Source organism: Gobius niger (assembly GCF_951799975.1).
Source record: "Gobius niger genome assembly, chromosome: 1".
Lineage (NCBI taxonomy): Eukaryota > Metazoa > Chordata > Actinopteri > Gobiiformes > Gobiidae > Gobius > Gobius niger.
Window position 1 is genome coordinate 11,604,663 of NC_136852.1, and position 16,903 is coordinate 11,621,565.

The following is a 16,903-nucleotide window of genomic DNA, read 5'->3' on the forward strand; positions in this document are numbered from 1 at the left end:
GGTACAAACCCTGACACAACGCAAACTTGCTTCTTTTAGGGGCAACGTGCTAAACATGCGCACGGAGGAAATGACAGAAGGCACAACCCGGAAGTACTAGCTAGAACGCCGCACGCCGCACACCGATCTGGCAGAAGCAGATGAAACGCATTGCCTTCATGTAACCGCCCACTCTGAGGCCGCAGCACGATCCGCGTCACAAAACACAACTGCGCATGTGCAGAGCTGCTTCTTCCGCACTTTCGTCTCGTTATTTTTCGTCAAGTAAATTATTTAACTATATAAAAAAAAAAAAAAAAAAAAAAGTCTGGCCTCATTTTAATGCTGATATGTGTTGAATACAGTTGATTTTGTGTGATGTTTTTATACTTTTTTATTTTATTTTACGGCCTCGAACGAGAGGCGGAGCTACACGAGCAACCCATGAGCCAATCACGTTTTGTAAAGGGGTGCCCAAAGTGCGGCCCGGGGACCAAATACGGCCCTCAGCCCATTTTTTTTAATGGCCCCACAGGCTTCTTATTGAATTCCACAAGATTAAAGCCTGAGAAACTAAGACTTTATTGAGAGGCAGAGCTGGTATTGATGTTCCAAGCATAAATAAAAGGTGTCGGGAAACTGTTAAACCGCTCTTAAATGCCCCTAGCTGAATGATTGCGCTGACCATCAATCTGCAGGCATCCATGCTATGTATACTCTTCAGTGTGTCGCCCTCAATGAAAAAAGTTTCAACAGCCACAACTGTCACCCTTCTGACAGGAAATGGACTGATGTAATGTCTAGTTTCACATGCTCTCATTTGAGTTTTTTTCCCCATACACAGGTCAAAACATGTCCAGAGACAACTAAAGGCAACTAAACTGAAGCATAATAGTTTGAATTGTGCTAATATTATCCCTTGTTTTATAGTTTATGCTGTGACCGAGTTAGAATTTCCAAAACTGTTGCACTTCAGTGGTGTTAAAGAAACTTAAAACACATGATACCCCATAAAACTAATATGAAAAAACAAATAGAACATCTACTTCAACGCATATGAAGAGACAAGAAATCATTACTACGTTAACATGGCAATCCAATAAAGTTGATTTTGTTTTACACAGAACACCGGTAAAAACATCTTGATCGGATTAAAAAAAAGATTTGTTAAGAATAAACCAGCATGAGTCAAACAGTTACTTTATTTATGTTCAGGTAAAAACATGAACCTGATGCAGTAAATTATTGCAGATCTTAGAAACCAGCACATGAACGATTGAGCCAGGAGAGCATACAGTGGCGCCCTCCCCTGGCCACAGACTGCAGGTGCACACCACGGTTTGCTCCAAGCCAGCAGTGCAGAGAAAAAAAAATATTATAATAATAATCAACTACAGCAAAGAAATAAAGACCAAATAGAAAATTAAAAAAGGTAACGCAGACCCGGCGAACAGGGCGTGAGGCTGCGTTTATAAACTCCGTAAATTAACTTGAAATGCTCTCTGGCCGTGAAACAAGGAGACCACCAGCCAAACTGCCCAGCTACATTAATGTGTGGAGGGTTGCTCAAGAGCTCGGTCCGCCATGAAAACCCTACACATCCAGGTAGGGCCCAACAAAACGACTAACTATTCTTCTTTTTTTTTCCTTTTTTTTTTAAAAGGGAGCACAAAGCAAATTCACCTGAACACCTGGCTGAAGCCGTCTAAAATAAAAGAGGCGAGAACACAATCTCAAAAGTGGGTAGAGGGAAAACGAGAACGTCAGAGGTAGGTAGAGTTAGTTTCTTATAACTTGAGTAACTTTTTGGATCTTAAATCTTGCTTTTTTTCCATTGACTCGGGTATTTTTTTTTTAATGATAAAGAGGATTAAGTAATTTTCATGGGTTATTTTAAATTTCACTTAACAGCGTCAAAATAGCACAACCGTTGACATATTGAACTAAAAAAAAAAAAACATCCAAACAGTTACTCAGTGCCCTCTGTACTCTGCCCACCTCTGTGCAATGGCCGCTCATCACTACCCGCACTCAACCAACAGCAACTCTCATCGTCACAACCGGAAGCAGAGACACACAGAAGGAGAAGCCCAACCCAAATGCAACACACAAACTGGGGCCGATATAATACAAAACCGAACAGACCAACCGAGGGCGCGGCGTCAGAACAAAAGACTATTCTATCAAATGAGTAGAATGAGCAAAGTCTGCAAATTTGTCTGTACAAATGATCTTTGGAGCTAAAGTAAACCTAGCTTGCTCAATGGACCCCCCCCCTCCTCCCCCACAGTCAGAGACAGTCCGTCGCTGTGCAGAGGATCGTCCCTTTTAAATATCACACAGCAATGCAGTTTAAAATGTCACCCAGATGTTTTCATCTTTAACATTACTCAACTACTGATATAGGTTTTACTCTTTTTATACTTTTACTTCTGTGAGGCTTGGAGCGCCTTTCCATTTTTTTCTTTTTTAAATTTTTTTGAGAGACGGGGGCAGCAAATATATATTTAGAGTCTTATTTCTTCTGCAAGCTGCTTTCTCTAACAAGAAGGCTGTACACAGAGCCTTGATGTGTGTGATTACAAAAGAAACTAAAGAGGAAGTCATGATTTCATCAGTCGCTGTTGAAGGCATTTGAATGTGGATGTGAGGAGATCAGGAAAGGTGGAAAGACTGCTGGCCCTCTCGAGCAGCAGTCAACAGTTTCTCTCTCATGATCTCTATGCTGGAGTAGTCAGGCAGCTTCAGGTAGTTCACGCAGGTCATGACTGACGGGAGGAAATCATCCGGATTCTCCGACGACTCAAAAGTCTTCCTCACAATCGTCAGTGGAGGATTCAAGCTCCGAAACCCTAAGAGACAGGACAGGCCTCAGCGACATAAAGCCAAACAAGCACTTCATGGACACAGTTATGGACACTACATGTTCTTAGCATTTATTCTGTATGTGTCGAAGGCCATCTCTTACCTCCCACAGGCAGCCGGGGGCTCCCTGTGACGAACTGCAGGAAGAGCCTCTGCTGCTCAGCGTCAAAGCTGCTCAACACCTCGAACAGGAAGCGCACAGCACGGCTGAGAAACACAACAGCAATTAAATAAACTTTTAACTAGGACGAGCCGATCCTCAGTTTATATCGGTTTGGAAACTAAACAGATATAAATTGAGAGTGTGTCATTTCTGGAGTTTTTAATAATGATGCCCGTCAATGCAGGACTTTGTTTTTTTACACTTCCACTGTCTACTTTTTATTCAGTGTTTTTAACACAGTCTGGTAATTTTGGTTCAACACAATAAATCACACATACTAAATTATCCATCGATCCATCCATCACTTAAGAGTCCTCAGTGCTTTAAAGTTGAAACCACAAATATTTCCCACTGAAGATAATGATCAAAGTAGTTAGCTATGGCCTGATTAGCTCAACTCACTTTGTCCCAGGCCCCTAAATTTAATTATATTGATCATAATATTGCTATCTCAATATGATTGTAGTTAGGGTGGAGTAATGTTAAGCCACCTACAAAGTACAATCCAAATAATATTTGTATCTATGAGCTGCTGAAATAAGTGAGAGTCTAACTTGACTTTGAAAGACCCACCTGTCGTGTGTGTAGCCGTGGTCTGGTCGACAGCACTCCATCAGCGTTTTCACATCCCACGTCTCGGACTTACTGCCACACAGCAACTGGTCCAGCTGCAGCACAAAAACAGGCTCTAGACTCTGCAGCGCTTTCGTCCAGTGTGCCAGTGTGCACAGAACATACTTACCTCCTCTGGGTAGAAATACTGCAGGTGATGCAGTGGGAAAACAGACTCAAATCCTTCCCGAAATGATTCAAACTGCCTGGACACTCCTTCATTTAGAGTCCAGTAAACCACCAACTGAAACAGAGGAAAGCAGTGAAAAATATCTGCTATGAAGTGCAAGACCTAAAGTCACAAAGCAAAAGCAGTACCCTGAGGTAGTCCTCCAGGTTGTAGATGGTCACAGGGATGTCCTTTCCTCCCTTTTTCAGCTCGATGTTGGGGTATCCCGGGAGGGTAAAGTCAAGGCCCAGGTCCTCAACCGAGCAGCCGTTCATGTTCAGACTCTCCAGAGCCTGCTGCAATGTCTCCCTCGTCTGTCACAAACACAACACTTAGACTGTGGCCTCTTTAACCTCTGAACCTTTGAAGTAGCTCGGAGTGTCGCGTACCTGTGATCGGTCCTGTTCTAGTCTCTTCTTCTGCCGGATTATATCCTCCAGGTGCTGGATGGACTTGGCCACAGCAGGGTCAATGTTGACCAGGTCATGTGAGCTGATGGACATCTCGTGCCGCAGCATCCACTTATAGAAGGGTAAGCCCAAAGGCAAATCCAGCTGAAAGAAAAGCACCGTTATAGAACTGGTCATCAGTAGTGACAAACTATGTAAGAAAAAGGCATATCTTTACCAGTCTGAAGTCCATGATGGCCTTGGCCATCAACTTTCCTAAGAAGCGAAATTTCATCTTTATTTTGGCTATGTGTGCTGGTTTGGTCGTCCTGCCAAAGGGAACAGCAAACAGCCCCCTTGAGCAGAACATGTATTTGGTTCCCTCTTGGCTCCCTGTGACAGAAAAGCAAAAACAAGATGCAGCTTAATGACGTAAAACTGCTGTATTTTAATGGTTAAAGTGGAGCAGTGGTTTGTAATGTCATGTGTAATAGTGATGTGCAGGTCGACCCGCTCAAATTTTTTCCATTGTTGGCACAACATAAAGTGCATTCTTATCCATAAATGCCACTCAAAGTTGAATGTCCATGTGTCCAATTTTATGAGGTATCATATAATGTATTATTAGCAGTTTTGTTTTTTGTTTGTTAAAATGATGTACCTTTAGGATTTGCCAGAGTGACCTCTTCTCCCCTCCACAGCCCCAGGTCGGCCCGCTGGAGCTCCTGAGAAACCAGGGCATAAAACTCCAGCGTAGGGCCCAGTCCCGTGCCAACCTACACAAGTTGACAGAGGTTAAAGGGGAAGACTTATAGTTTCCTACAGAGCAACAGTTCATTACCTCGTTCTCGTACTGAATCTCCAACATGGCTCTGGAGCTGCCCAGGTCCTGCATCACTGACTCTGCCTGTTTAAGCAGCTCATCGCGATTTATCGTCCTCTGCAGCCACAAAAGAAAATATTAAATGTGACGTACAATAAAGATAATGAACAGAACACAAGAAAAAGCAGTAAAAACCCGCCTTTTTCCTGTCGAGACGCGGTGCCACTCTGCTGTCCTGAGAATCTGACTGGTTGATTTCAGGGTTTGTGTCAAGTAACCGCTGCATGGCTCTGTCGCGATCAAAGGCCGTTACATAGAACAACATCTGCCGGGTGTCAAAGGGGAAGAAGAACGGGCTGGAAAGAAAGAGGATATGTCAGCAGCCAGCTCAAAGTGCAGCTCAGTTTTAAACTAAATAAACCCTCCTTTACCATGTCTTCCCCAGCTCAATGAGCCACGTGGGGATGTTGCCTGTCATAATGACCAGAGGGTCCTGCAGCTGACGGTTGGCTTTGGCGGTCAGCTTGCTGTTGATGAACTCGGTGGTGGAGATGATCTCCTTACACGCAGCATTCTGAACGACAGTCAGGGCATCCATTTAGAGTAGAACACGGCACAATGGGACGATAGGCTACGCAGAATACTTACATCATATAAGTAAAACCAGTATCTACTGATGGACTGCAGGACCCTCAGCAGCAGGATGACCTCTAAAGAAGGGTCATCGAAGGTTATGTTCTCCGGTGGCTCCGAAGTGAGGTATGTGTCTAGTGGGTTGATGACGCTGGGACAAACACCATCTATGTGACGAGTGAAATCCAGTCAGTTATTGTTATTAATGATTATCACCATTAAGTGGGTGAACAGGGACCCACCGTGCCACAGCTCATCCTGCTTCTTGGCGTTGCGAGGAGAGGTTTTGGTGGGAGCGGTCTGTGCACGGCCCCTCTTCCCACCGACCGAGTCTTTGCTGCCATCCTCGTCCTCCCTGACAGGTTTATACCTGTAGGGAACAGATCCACAGTTTTTAACACACTCAGCGCAAAAGCAGAAATGAGGGCAGCAATGTCCACTGTAAACGATCATTTTACCATATTGTGTGCGTTTTGGTCCAGATGCCTGCCCTCCCCAGTGGGTTGGCTTCATCATCTGTCGACTCGCGCTCCTCTTCGGCCTGCAGACTGTACTGTCGCACTGCCTGGTAAACGGTCATGTTGTACGGCAGAAGATGGTCACCAATGTAAAACTGGAGTCTGTGTCGCACACTGCCTGAGTTCAGGAACTGCGCCGCCTGAGGCATGAAAAAGCCCCACGTGTTACTCATTTATGAACTTGTACTTTCAGAATGTTGCAGAAATCTTTCATTTATACATACCAATGATTCATCGATTTCATCGTCTGAACCATCGTCATCGCTGTCCTCATCCTCTTCTCTGATTCGACCGTAACCTTCATGGCACAGGAAATGTGATCAGAGAGAGCAGCTCTAAATGTGCAGAGCGTGTAACTTTTGACAGGGCAGACTTTTACCTCTGACCACCAGATATCGCTCAATGGCTTGAACCAGGGCCAGGGGGTCGATCTTCACTGGGCCGCCTTTCCACTGTTTAACATTGGTGCAGTCGGGATGTCTCTGGAGCTGACACTTCAACTGGTGAGTGTTGAAGAATTTCAGTGCCTGAGACCCTCTGCGGAGACACAAATACACAAGGTTTATAACGTCACTTTTATTATGGTATCACAAACTGCAAAAAATAATATCACAAACCTGCTTCCATTTCCATTGCCACTGGGAAAGTCATGAACCTTCACAGGGAACTGCTCCATCTGACTTAGACAGCTGTTCATCTTGTGCACCAAAGCCAAGTAGGCTCCATTCTCTGTAGGGTCCAATCGAGTAATGGGAACCATACCAGGAACCTTTCAATAGAAGAAACATTTTTTAAAACACCTGAACAATCCAGAATATCAACAAAAGAAAAACAAAATAACAGATAAAGCCTTACCGGACAGTCAGAGAAAACGTGGAGAAACCTCTTCAGCCGCAAATCTCTACTGAGCAAGTCCCTGTCTGTGCTGGAGGTCAAGTAGAGCAAGAGCTGCTTCACCAGCCCACTGTGCTGGATCTCAAAAGACGACACGTCTGACTCAGAAACAATATTTGAGATCTCCACAAGGCATTCCATACCACCATCCACCTATCAACAGACAACAGGTAAAGGTCAAACAGTTTGTCGCAGTGAGGGGCGGCTTGGGTCGAGCTGTCCTGGATAGTCTTGTGTTCATACCTGCAGCCCGAGTTGCTCAGTGGCTGTGCAAAGTCTCTGCAGTACATTCAGTGCAGGATTACTGCCATCCACATTTTCAGAATTAAAATAGCGTTCGACAAATTTGCTGGCCTGTTCTTTGATCCAGGCTTTTATTTTGTCTCTGAAAATAAGTCAATTGTCAATTAGTAAATAATTCACTGAGTTTCAAGTTATCTTTCTCCAACCTGTTATTTGAAATGGAGTCTTTGGGAGGGGCTCTAGCAAGTCCACTCACTCCTGCCGTGCGAGAGGGTTCAGAGTTGGCGTTGTTGGTCTGGGCACCTAATTTACCCCATGTTTTGGGATTTAGGCTCGCCAAAAATGATGATTTCGGTGACTGAGTACTGGTTGGGCTTTTGGCTGAAATTTCACAAAAAAAAACAACATAAAATTTAACCATTTCAAAATGTACATCATTCAACAGAAAACCAAGATTTGCACTTACCCTGATTGTCTACTTTATCATCATCCCTTGGAGGAGAGTATTTTGGTCTCCTGGGCCCTCTTTTCGGTACACGTTTCCGCTTCAAGACATCACTCAAGCGCCTTGAATGAGAGTAACAGCTTGATTAGTTCCTACTTTTAAACACAAATATAAAGAGCAAGGTGGCACTCACCCCTGTGGACTGAGGTCCAGGGAGTCGTCCATGCTGTGCTGGTAACTCGGGGAGCCCAGGTCTGCAGTAGCATTATTCGTACATGTAGTGGATGCACTGCTGTTGCTGGTAGGACACAAGCTGGCGATCCCACTTTGACAAGCCTTAGGAGGACTTGTCACGAGAAAACTCTCAGACTCGGCCAAATTCTTTACCTGGTGCATTACACCTAGAGAAACAAGCAGAATTTACCAATGTACGATGGAAAATATCAAGAATTCTTAAGAGAGAGAAAAAAAAGATTTACAAAAATGACTTTGGGTTGGATACTAAGAATCACTGGTTAATTACCTTCTCTTCTAAAATAAACACTGAAGACATCAGGCAGTTTCTGCATCAGAATCTCAGCCATTTGTAGAGACCCCACAACAATCTTCAAGTCCTGACTGGACAGCATGGAGGCGATGTGACTGGAATTTGAAAGACATATTTTAGAAGGGAATGAATCATATGAAGGCCATATAGATGCAGCAGCCGATGAACGACAAACACCTGGACACAGCGTGGTTCCTCAGTACATCCTTTAACAGCTCAGCGTCTGCAAAGTAGATGATCCTGAGGATTGCTCTAAGGCACTTGTGTCGAACAGCGGGACCGGCCGAGGAGCTGTACACCTCATACAGGACCCCAAACAGAGTTTTAATGAAGCACTTGGCCAGCTCAGGGTCCTCCTTCATCAGCTGGGCTCGTGCATCTTCCCGTCGCACCTCCTGGTGACTCCCTACAAATGTGAAGAAAGGCAACAGTCAGCTCATCTATACATCGATGCATTTAGTATCAAAATAAATGTGGTGGTCGTAGAGAAATACCTGTATTTGGATTGGCGAGAGGGTTGGGTTTCCTCTGAATTCCTCTGGCTGTTCCCGTGTCCTCATTGATCTGCTGCATAGAGTTGAAGTCAATAGTGTAGACACGGCCAAGGGTCGACAAGCTAATTTCATCCTCGCCATTCTGATGGGCTGTCTATGGAGCAGAAACATCAGACACTCATTATGAAGAGTATTTACATAGTGGACAGAAAATGGATCCTTTATAAAGTCGCTTTAACACTATGTTGAGACACTGCATTGTCCACTTCACGGTTAAACTCATGAGTTTAAAACTCATGAGTTTAACCGTGGTTAATAAAGTCCAAGGTTAATGAAGGTTACGCTTGTACCTCAATAATGCGACTGTCGATGCGGTTGTATGGGTGCCACAGTCCCCGATCATCCCTCCACTGCCAGATGGCTCCTTCAGTCGTCTGAGCACTGCCCTTCTTGAGCATAACATCAACCGCAAAGATGCCTTCCCGAGGCAAGCAGGGCATCAACTCACTGTCAGTAGAACATTTTATTAGCAAAAATAACTAACTGGGCATCTCTTCATCAATTTAAAGTCAAAGACATGATGGATTTACCATATTAGGGAGGTCAGCTCATAGAGCTCCTGAGGGCTTCGTGGTACCAGTTCAATCTGTTCTTGGCAGCTGCCATTAGACGCACCACACAAGAGGAAGCGCAATGTTTCTGCTATGTCTGTTAGAAATGTAAAAAAAAAAGGCTGTTAGAGTTTGTGTATATGTTAACAATTATCAGTAGACACATCCTTAAGCAGATTAGGTTAAACATCTAAATGAAACCAAGTTTGAACTCACTCTGCTTCATGAGCTGGACTGCCAGGCAGGGGCAGTTGGAGCACATGAGGGAAAACATGCGCACCACCATGATGAACATGCCCGAGCTGAGGACCGGAGGGGTGACGACCAGCAGCTGCTGAATGTTTGTTAATAAGTCCCGCGAGGCCACCTCCTGTAGCAGGTTCTGCTCATGGAAGCAGAGATGGAAGTGATCATGTGTTCGCAATTATAAGTATATTCAATAAGAAATTCAACTAACTCAAAGTCTACAAACCTCCTCATGTTGGAAGTTGTCTACAAGCCTTGCAAAACAGAGACAAGTGCTTTCGACAGACTTTTTGTCCTGAAAGGAATACGAGAACGTGAGCAGAGATCATTCACCAGTGCTGCCAGTTCTAACGATAAATACTGTTGATTAAACCAATACCTGATGTGTTAGTCTCTGTGTCAGCAGTGGAAGAGAATCAGCAACAAAATGAAACTCATCAGGAGTTATGCTCTGGCAACAGTTTGCTGCAATGGCCAATGCATTCCTCTGAGCATTGATGCTAAAGAACTCTAGGTAGAGAAGGCAGTCAGCAAGCCCACCCTGGAAAAGATAGTATTATTTTGAGACCAGTCAAGTATGGTGAGGTTACCATTAAAACCGGAACACAGTGTGACACTTACAGCCTGCAAAATGGCTTTGCTGTGTCGCCTTGACAACATCTCCAAGGCAGTGAGGGCCTGCTCTGCTACGTCAATGAACTGAATCACCTGAAGCTGCAAAGGGGACGGTCACAAAACATTAGCATATTAAAAGAACATTAGAAATGAACAGTATTGGGCAGAGAGAAAGCCCAGTGTCAATACCTTCTCAAGGAAGACAGGAATGGCATCAACCACCACAGCAGAAGATCGAGGGAGAGCCTCCATCATGTAGGTGAGTGCCCGCGAGGCATGGTTCATCTGGAAAGACAGAATTACAGCGTAAAATCAACAAACCCTCCACTCACTCCCCCCCCACCCTCCAACAAACGCATTTTTACTCACAATATCAAAATTATGCTCCATTTGTAACAGTGTTATCTGCAAAATAAAAATGATTGAATGTTGACGTTAGTCTCATGCTTTAAAATTCACTAAGCAGTGATCATAAAAACGCTGAACACTTACTAAAGCAGGAACCACACTTTTGACGGGGAATCCACCCAGAGTCTCCTCGTTGCCCATGACCAACAGTTGACACATCTCAATGGCCGCCTGGAGCTGCTGAGACTCGTCTCCTGTGGCCTGAAGGCCTTGCAGTAGTTGCTGAGCTTTGGAGCCTGCAAACAAATCATTTAAAATGATTTACTTTTACTTGAACAACATTAATAGCAAAGGCAAAAAGCAGTAAAGCCACTCTTACTCGCTCCACTGCCAATGGTCCTGTGAAACAGCTGTGACATCCGGGGTCCAAGAGGCCCAAACAGATGTGGAGGGAGACCCCTGGCTTCCAGCAGCGCTGAGGAGAAACACACAGGGAGCTTTAAGAATCAAACAGGCAAAATGTAAGCCACACTTGAGATCATCAGACACATTTGCAAATTTGTTATAAATAAGTGAAAGAACCTCATTGTGTGAAAAACAAATGTTTCATCATTCATTAGCTGCACACGTGTCCAACAAATTAAGTAGTTGAACATACCTTGAAGTCTTCCCATTTCAGAATCATCAGACTCACTTTCTCCAGAGGTGGTCATGCCAACTGCTCCTGCTACTGAACTGGAAGCTGAAGCATTGTTTGAGTGAGCATCAACAAAATGCTTACGGAAAACGACATTGTGTAGAAGCAGTACTATGGTTGCAATTACCTGAAGCCCCTTGTGAAGCTTCATCAGTGCGAGCATTAGAGGAGTTGGCCCCATCCTGGTTGTTGTCGGAGTCGGCCATTTTTTCTTGTCGGCGAGCGTCGGCTGCCCCACGCTTGCCCAGGCCCGAGCCCCGCCGACTGAGCACAAGAGAAACTGCTCAGTACAAGTGGCTTTGATTGGACTTTAAGGATGCGCTAAAGAAGGTGCGTTACCTAGTGCTGGCACAGGAGCCCGTGGTCTTCTGGCGTGTGCTCCGCCGAAAACTGGGGAGCTCTGCTGGAGGAGACTCGCTACGCTTCTTAGTAGATTTTCTCAAACCTAAAGCAGGAAAGTTAACACAAGAACATTCATTTGTTCACAGTAATGAAGTATAGAAAAACACAGTAGAAAAAAAACATTTGGCTAACACTTGCACTGCTGTGTAGAATCTTCTCAAAGCACTACAACATTCACTCCATTCACACAGGCAATGAAGGTGAAGTATCTTACCCAGGGAAACAACAAAAGTCTGCACCTGCCAGAGGCGGTATTTGAACCGCCTTCTGTTTACAAGACGACCCACTCTACTATCTGAACAACAGTTGCTCCACATTAAACACCACCAGCATAATGTGGATTAGGTTGGTTTTCTATCGTCTTGTAAGACTAATAAGGCACAACAACTCATAGAAAATGTTATGCAATGGACACATGCAGAAGGGTATGTCCTCACAGTAAAACTTAAAAACATTTGCAACAGTGGCTGAAAGGTGAGATTTGGAGAGGAGGCTTTCTGAGTATTTCTCTGGCACCTTGGTCAGCTGGTGAAACAAGTTTAGTTTTTTTTAGAAAAGACAAATGTTGCACTAGTTGTAACAAAATAGTGGGCAAGAAGACACACCTGTATTATTTACGATTATAATCCATTTAACCATAACATTCACTTCCCAACAATAGGTCCATGCAAATCAAGTGTCAGTGTCATAAAGGTCTTTACACATAACTAGGCATTAACGTCCTTTAGTAACATTCAGAGATCATACAATCACACTTGCCTCACACCGATGACACATGTATCCACTCTTGTTTCAGGCTACAGCTCTTCCAGTCTGAAATCTGAGCGGTGTCTTAGCTCACTGAAGCTAGCAGTCTTCACGTGCAAATACGTTTGCCCAAGCAACAAATAGAGCATGCAGTTGTGAAAACAGCCTTTATATTTGCAACCAGTAAGTACCATGAAAACTACCTGCAAGTAAAGTATAAAAGCTGTCTGGTATCGGTCTTGAGTGCAAACTCCAAATGCATGTCCTCCTAGTGGTGCAGAGTGAGGTTTTGTAACCGATGCTGTGACGCTGCGTGGATCATTGGCCCTGTGACATTTAATCCCAGAGGAGTAACCTCCATCCAAGCGCACACAGATAATGTGCTGCTGACCCTCCACTGACTGCTCACAAACTTTTTAGCAAACAACAACCCCTTGATAAAAGCATTTAAAAACATGTATTCTTTGATAGAACACTGATATCACTCACTTGCTAGTTTAGCTTGTAATCCGGATGGCCCAGGTTTGGACGCTTCAGTCTTGGAAGAGCCGGGCAGGGACAGCTTGGGTTTTGTCAGATTTACTTTGGGGTTGAAGCGCGCTGCCCACTCAAACTTTGATGAGCTGGCAGATTTGGCCTGCTCCTTGTCCCGGGTACTTCGTCGTGGGGAGGGGCTTGAAGCTGATCGAGAACGGCGAGCTTTTGTCTGATCTTTTCGCTGTTTCACGCGGGCCCCCTGCGTGGCAGTGCTGTTAGCACCTGTGGTGGAGGAAGAGGATGAGGTGGAGGCAGAAGAGGAGGAATCCGTCACGTTGCTACACCCAGCTTTGGCTGAGGCGGCCGATTTAGACGCCAGCTTGGTGAGTTTTGCAGTTCTGCCCTCGGTACGATTGGGGAGGGACCCAGTGGTGCTACTCAGCCCAGGTAGAGAGTCCGCTTTCTTGCGTTTCTGGGTTGGTGAGGCCGCACTGGCCCCACTTTTCTTACTCTGACCTCGACCTGCCGGTGCTGGGACTTCTTGAGCAACAGCTCTTTTCTTGGCTTTAGCTGATCCTTTCTTGGTCTCTGAGGTATTCTCTTGGGGTGGCAAGATTGATTTGGGTTTCTTAGCAGGAATCGGTCCAAAGGTACTAATTTGGTCAGGAGCTTCACTTCGCTTTAGTGCCCGGCTACTTTCACTTTTTGATGGCTGGCCTTGGCGTTCTTGTTCAGATGTTCCTGCAGCCTCGGTGTCACCGTCTAACACAAATGAAGCCACGGACAGACTAAGACCACTTCTGCCAGGGAAAACGGAGGAAAACACATTTTAAGGTCCTTGGAAACAACAATGCATCATCACATTTAAAACCCCGAAGAATGGTGTATTCACTTTTTGATGAAGCGAGTAAGTAGCCAATGCCAACCCTACATGCATGCATGCACACACCGTGAGGACCAAATAGAGAGAAGCGGTACCTTCTTGTGCTGTGCCCCCTGGACTGGCCAGTGGCAGAGCTGGCTGTGGCTTTGGAAGCCTTAGTATTAGGTCTTCTATGCTCTGGAGGGGAATTTGCTTTATGTTTAACCTGCTCTGACTGCAACCTGTAAGGTTGAAAATTAAAGAGCAAGGGGCATAGGTTACAGTACTATAACCACATGAGACAAGAATAATCAAAACACACAAGTCTTAAAACTTGAGGTGATTGCATACAGTTATAGGTAACAGCCACTCGTCGATGTAAGTAAAAAAAAAAGAAAAAAAAAAGGCTTAAGATAGCAATAGAACATGTCTTCAATGTTTCTAATCAGGTCTTTGCGGAAAGGATTATTTAGAATTTTGTATTTTTTTTTACAATTTTACAACTTGAGTTGGTAATAGGAGCACTCACCTTCCCGCGACTGTTTGGTCTTGTGGCTGAGCCGCAGCAGTGTTCCTCTGTGAACGGCGCAGTGACCCCCCTGGATTGGAATTAGGCCGGTTGGACATTGGCACCTCTCTCCTGAAGGGACATACCCTTTCTAGATACTACCATTCACTGAAAGAAAAGGAAAAAAGTTCAATTAGATTTGTGTTTCTTTAATGAGGCTGTTTGTGTCGGGTTGTGTGATATTTATCCTTTCCACAAATGTCTAAGAGAATATTTATGGAAAGTAACCATTATAAGCTGACTGCATGTTTTACGTAAATATAAATGTATGACATAAATATGAAAGATCAGATGCAATGCATGATTTTGATGCCAACTCAAATTTGATGGTTATATGTAATGAATGCTGTTGATGCAGTGATTCAGGTATTGGCACTGTAAGTGGCTGCATACTATTCACTCCTTCCATTGCATAAATTAAGCAGAAACAGAGATATACGTGAATGCTATAATCATAAGTATATAAAGTAGCTACATTGTATATATAGTAATTCACTGCACAGTGATCATAAAATACGCCACACTTGACAAGTACAGGGCCATTTTAGGCCCGCACTGACAGTGCATGCTAGTCTTTGTTTATTCGTCCATTCTGACAACTAGCCCACCACAAAGGTGTGCGATACGGCTCCATGAGGTAGAAGAAAATATAGAAAACTAAGGAGGAAATATAAAGCAGTGTTACATTTACCTACCATAGCACAAAGCTACGACAAAGTGCAGTTTTAATCCAAAAGATTTAGAGGCCTGTTTCTGTAGTTCTCAGTAGCGCCGACTAGCATCTTTAGCTTCTAGCGCATTAGATATGACAGCAGTGTGTCAGGATTGCCGAGTCCGCAAAGCTGTAGATGGGGACTAGTTTGTCTTACATAAGATCGTAATACCAAATGATCATACTTGCTACAAAAGATAATGTACAGACTCTTAACAGACACTGCTCGCTAAAGTTACGTGGGCTAACGCTGCAGTTGCAGAAGAAATGCGTAGTTGGCGTAAGCTACCGGTCTGTCAACCCTGTTCCTGAACAGGACAAGAATGTACTTCAGGCACCATGCAAAATAAACAGTTCGGTGACAACACGAACACACTGTCTAGAGTCTGGAACTCTACATCAAAAATCTACACACATTTATACACAATAGCTTACATTAAAATTCACAAGATGACAGTTACAGGTCGAAAATGGCAGCATTACAGCACGGTCTTACCGAAGCAGTTTTGGTGGAAGACAGCTCAACTAGCATGCTATAACTTACTCAAATCTAAATAAGATGTAAAAAATGTATGTGCTAGGCAGTATTGCTTCTATTTGTCTCTTGGTGTCAACGTTATGACAGAAACAGTCATTAGACCAGCCCTATTATTTTTCTTTGACCAAAATTCAAAGTATATAAGGGTCACGTCGATACGTTAACTCGTTACATTGTGTAAATATATAATTTTCGAAGAACCAAACCAAGCATCCGCAGATTAGACATAACAATTTACGCACATGAGACCTTACGGGGTTTTCTGATCTTGTCTTCAAGTTAATTGTGTTGATTTCAGGCCAACACGAAGACCAAACAGTGCATGCTAACGCTCGAGCGCATGCTAATATGTCACACATTTAAATTCCCCACTAAGTAACAACATGTCAGCAGTGTAAAATCACCAATTTAACGAAGTAAGGCACAGGATTAACTCGTTACCTCTGCAGTTATAGTTAAATGTTCTCTAAATACTACGAGAAATAACTAGCAAGCTAGCGCTAGCTTAGCTCAAAGTGTTTATTGAATGACGCTAACAGCTATTAGCCAACAGTGGACTGACAAAAATAAACACCTGGCTAGGGCGACAGTCCGCTCTCTGCTGCTCTTTTATGTGATGTCTGGAAAACCCCACAACACACCACATTCTATCACATATTTTTCCAGTCGTGTCATCCACGACGTGTCAAATAAATCGAGCCTTGTAACGTTACTTGTTTTTGGCTAACATCGACACAAAGCTAATTATTAAATTCGTACCCCGGTTAACAAATTCTCATGCCACATCGACCACTAAAATCAATTATCAACACAGAATAATAATGTCAGGGCCATAAACAACTAAAGTGTTTGTTGTACTGTTAACGTTAGCTTCAACTGACAACATATCAAGCTAACGTTAGCATGTCTATGCTAGCAAGCAAAAAAGAGAAATGGCCTCTGATGCCTTAAGACACAAAAACAGGAAAGCAGGCTCGGGATTCGACACATATTTTCTTAACACTGAATCACATTTCCTCGACATATCTCGCCTTTGGCTAAGCTCGAGTGTCCAGATGGTTGTGTACAGAGTTGTCATAGATGAGTAGTAATTGGTGATAATATTGTTACCTATTTGTTCCAGTGTTGTAGTTGTTCAGACAGTGCAGTAGCTCCTCTTGTCTCTCTCTGCCGCTGATAGTTTCACATCAGCTGAGGACCGACTACTGCAGTATACATCCGCCTCATTCATCCGCCAGGGGACTACTTTACCGCAACCGTTTGTATATTTTAGAACAGTCTTTCACGTAAACAACCAAACACAAAC

General features: G+C 44.0%; 2 protein-coding genes across 2 annotated transcripts in view; both read right to left on the reverse strand.

Annotated features, from left to right (window-relative positions):
- Positions 1-16,903, reverse strand: part of pid1 (phosphotyrosine interaction domain containing 1) — a 262,313-nt gene that overhangs the window by 138,397 nt on the left and 107,013 nt on the right. The window lies entirely within an intron of this gene.
- On the reverse strand, positions 1,810-16,849 carry trip12 (thyroid hormone receptor interactor 12). Its single transcript, XM_079556545.1, has 42 exons — positions 16,708-16,849; positions 14,309-14,455; positions 13,896-14,021; positions 12,930-13,717; positions 11,631-11,736; positions 11,419-11,555; positions 11,253-11,336; positions 10,974-11,069; positions 10,739-10,890; positions 10,616-10,651; positions 10,436-10,531; positions 10,253-10,345; positions 10,011-10,172; positions 9,858-9,926; positions 9,602-9,767; positions 9,365-9,482; positions 9,125-9,281; positions 8,775-8,928; positions 8,458-8,686; positions 8,257-8,375; positions 7,927-8,134; positions 7,755-7,855; positions 7,495-7,669; positions 7,289-7,430; positions 7,007-7,198; positions 6,769-6,920; positions 6,531-6,688; positions 6,376-6,449; positions 6,092-6,291; positions 5,876-6,003; positions 5,649-5,800; positions 5,432-5,574; positions 5,200-5,356; positions 5,019-5,117; positions 4,839-4,953; positions 4,416-4,570; positions 4,178-4,342; positions 3,938-4,102; positions 3,750-3,863; positions 3,581-3,675; positions 2,948-3,051; positions 1,810-2,831 (listed from the first exon to the last, which is right to left on the reverse strand). Exons 2-42 carry the CDS (start codon positions 14,404-14,406, stop codon positions 2,635-2,637), a joined length of 6,177 nt encoding a protein of 2,058 aa, XP_079412671.1. The 5' UTR covers positions 14,407-14,455; positions 16,708-16,849; the 3' UTR covers positions 1,810-2,634.

Coding starts and splice junctions, on each gene's coding strand:
- trip12 (XM_079556545.1), bottom strand. CDS start 14,406: ATGTCCAACCGGCCTAATTCCAATCCAGGGGGGTCACTGCGCCGTTCA. Junction 6,292..6,375: donor ATGAAATCGATGAATCATTG/GTATGTATAAAT, acceptor TTCATGCCTCAG/GCGGCGCAGTTCCTGAACTC. Junction 4,954..5,018: donor AGATTCAGTACGAGAACGAG/GTAATGAACTGT, acceptor CAACTTGTGTAG/GTTGGCACGGGACTGGGCCC.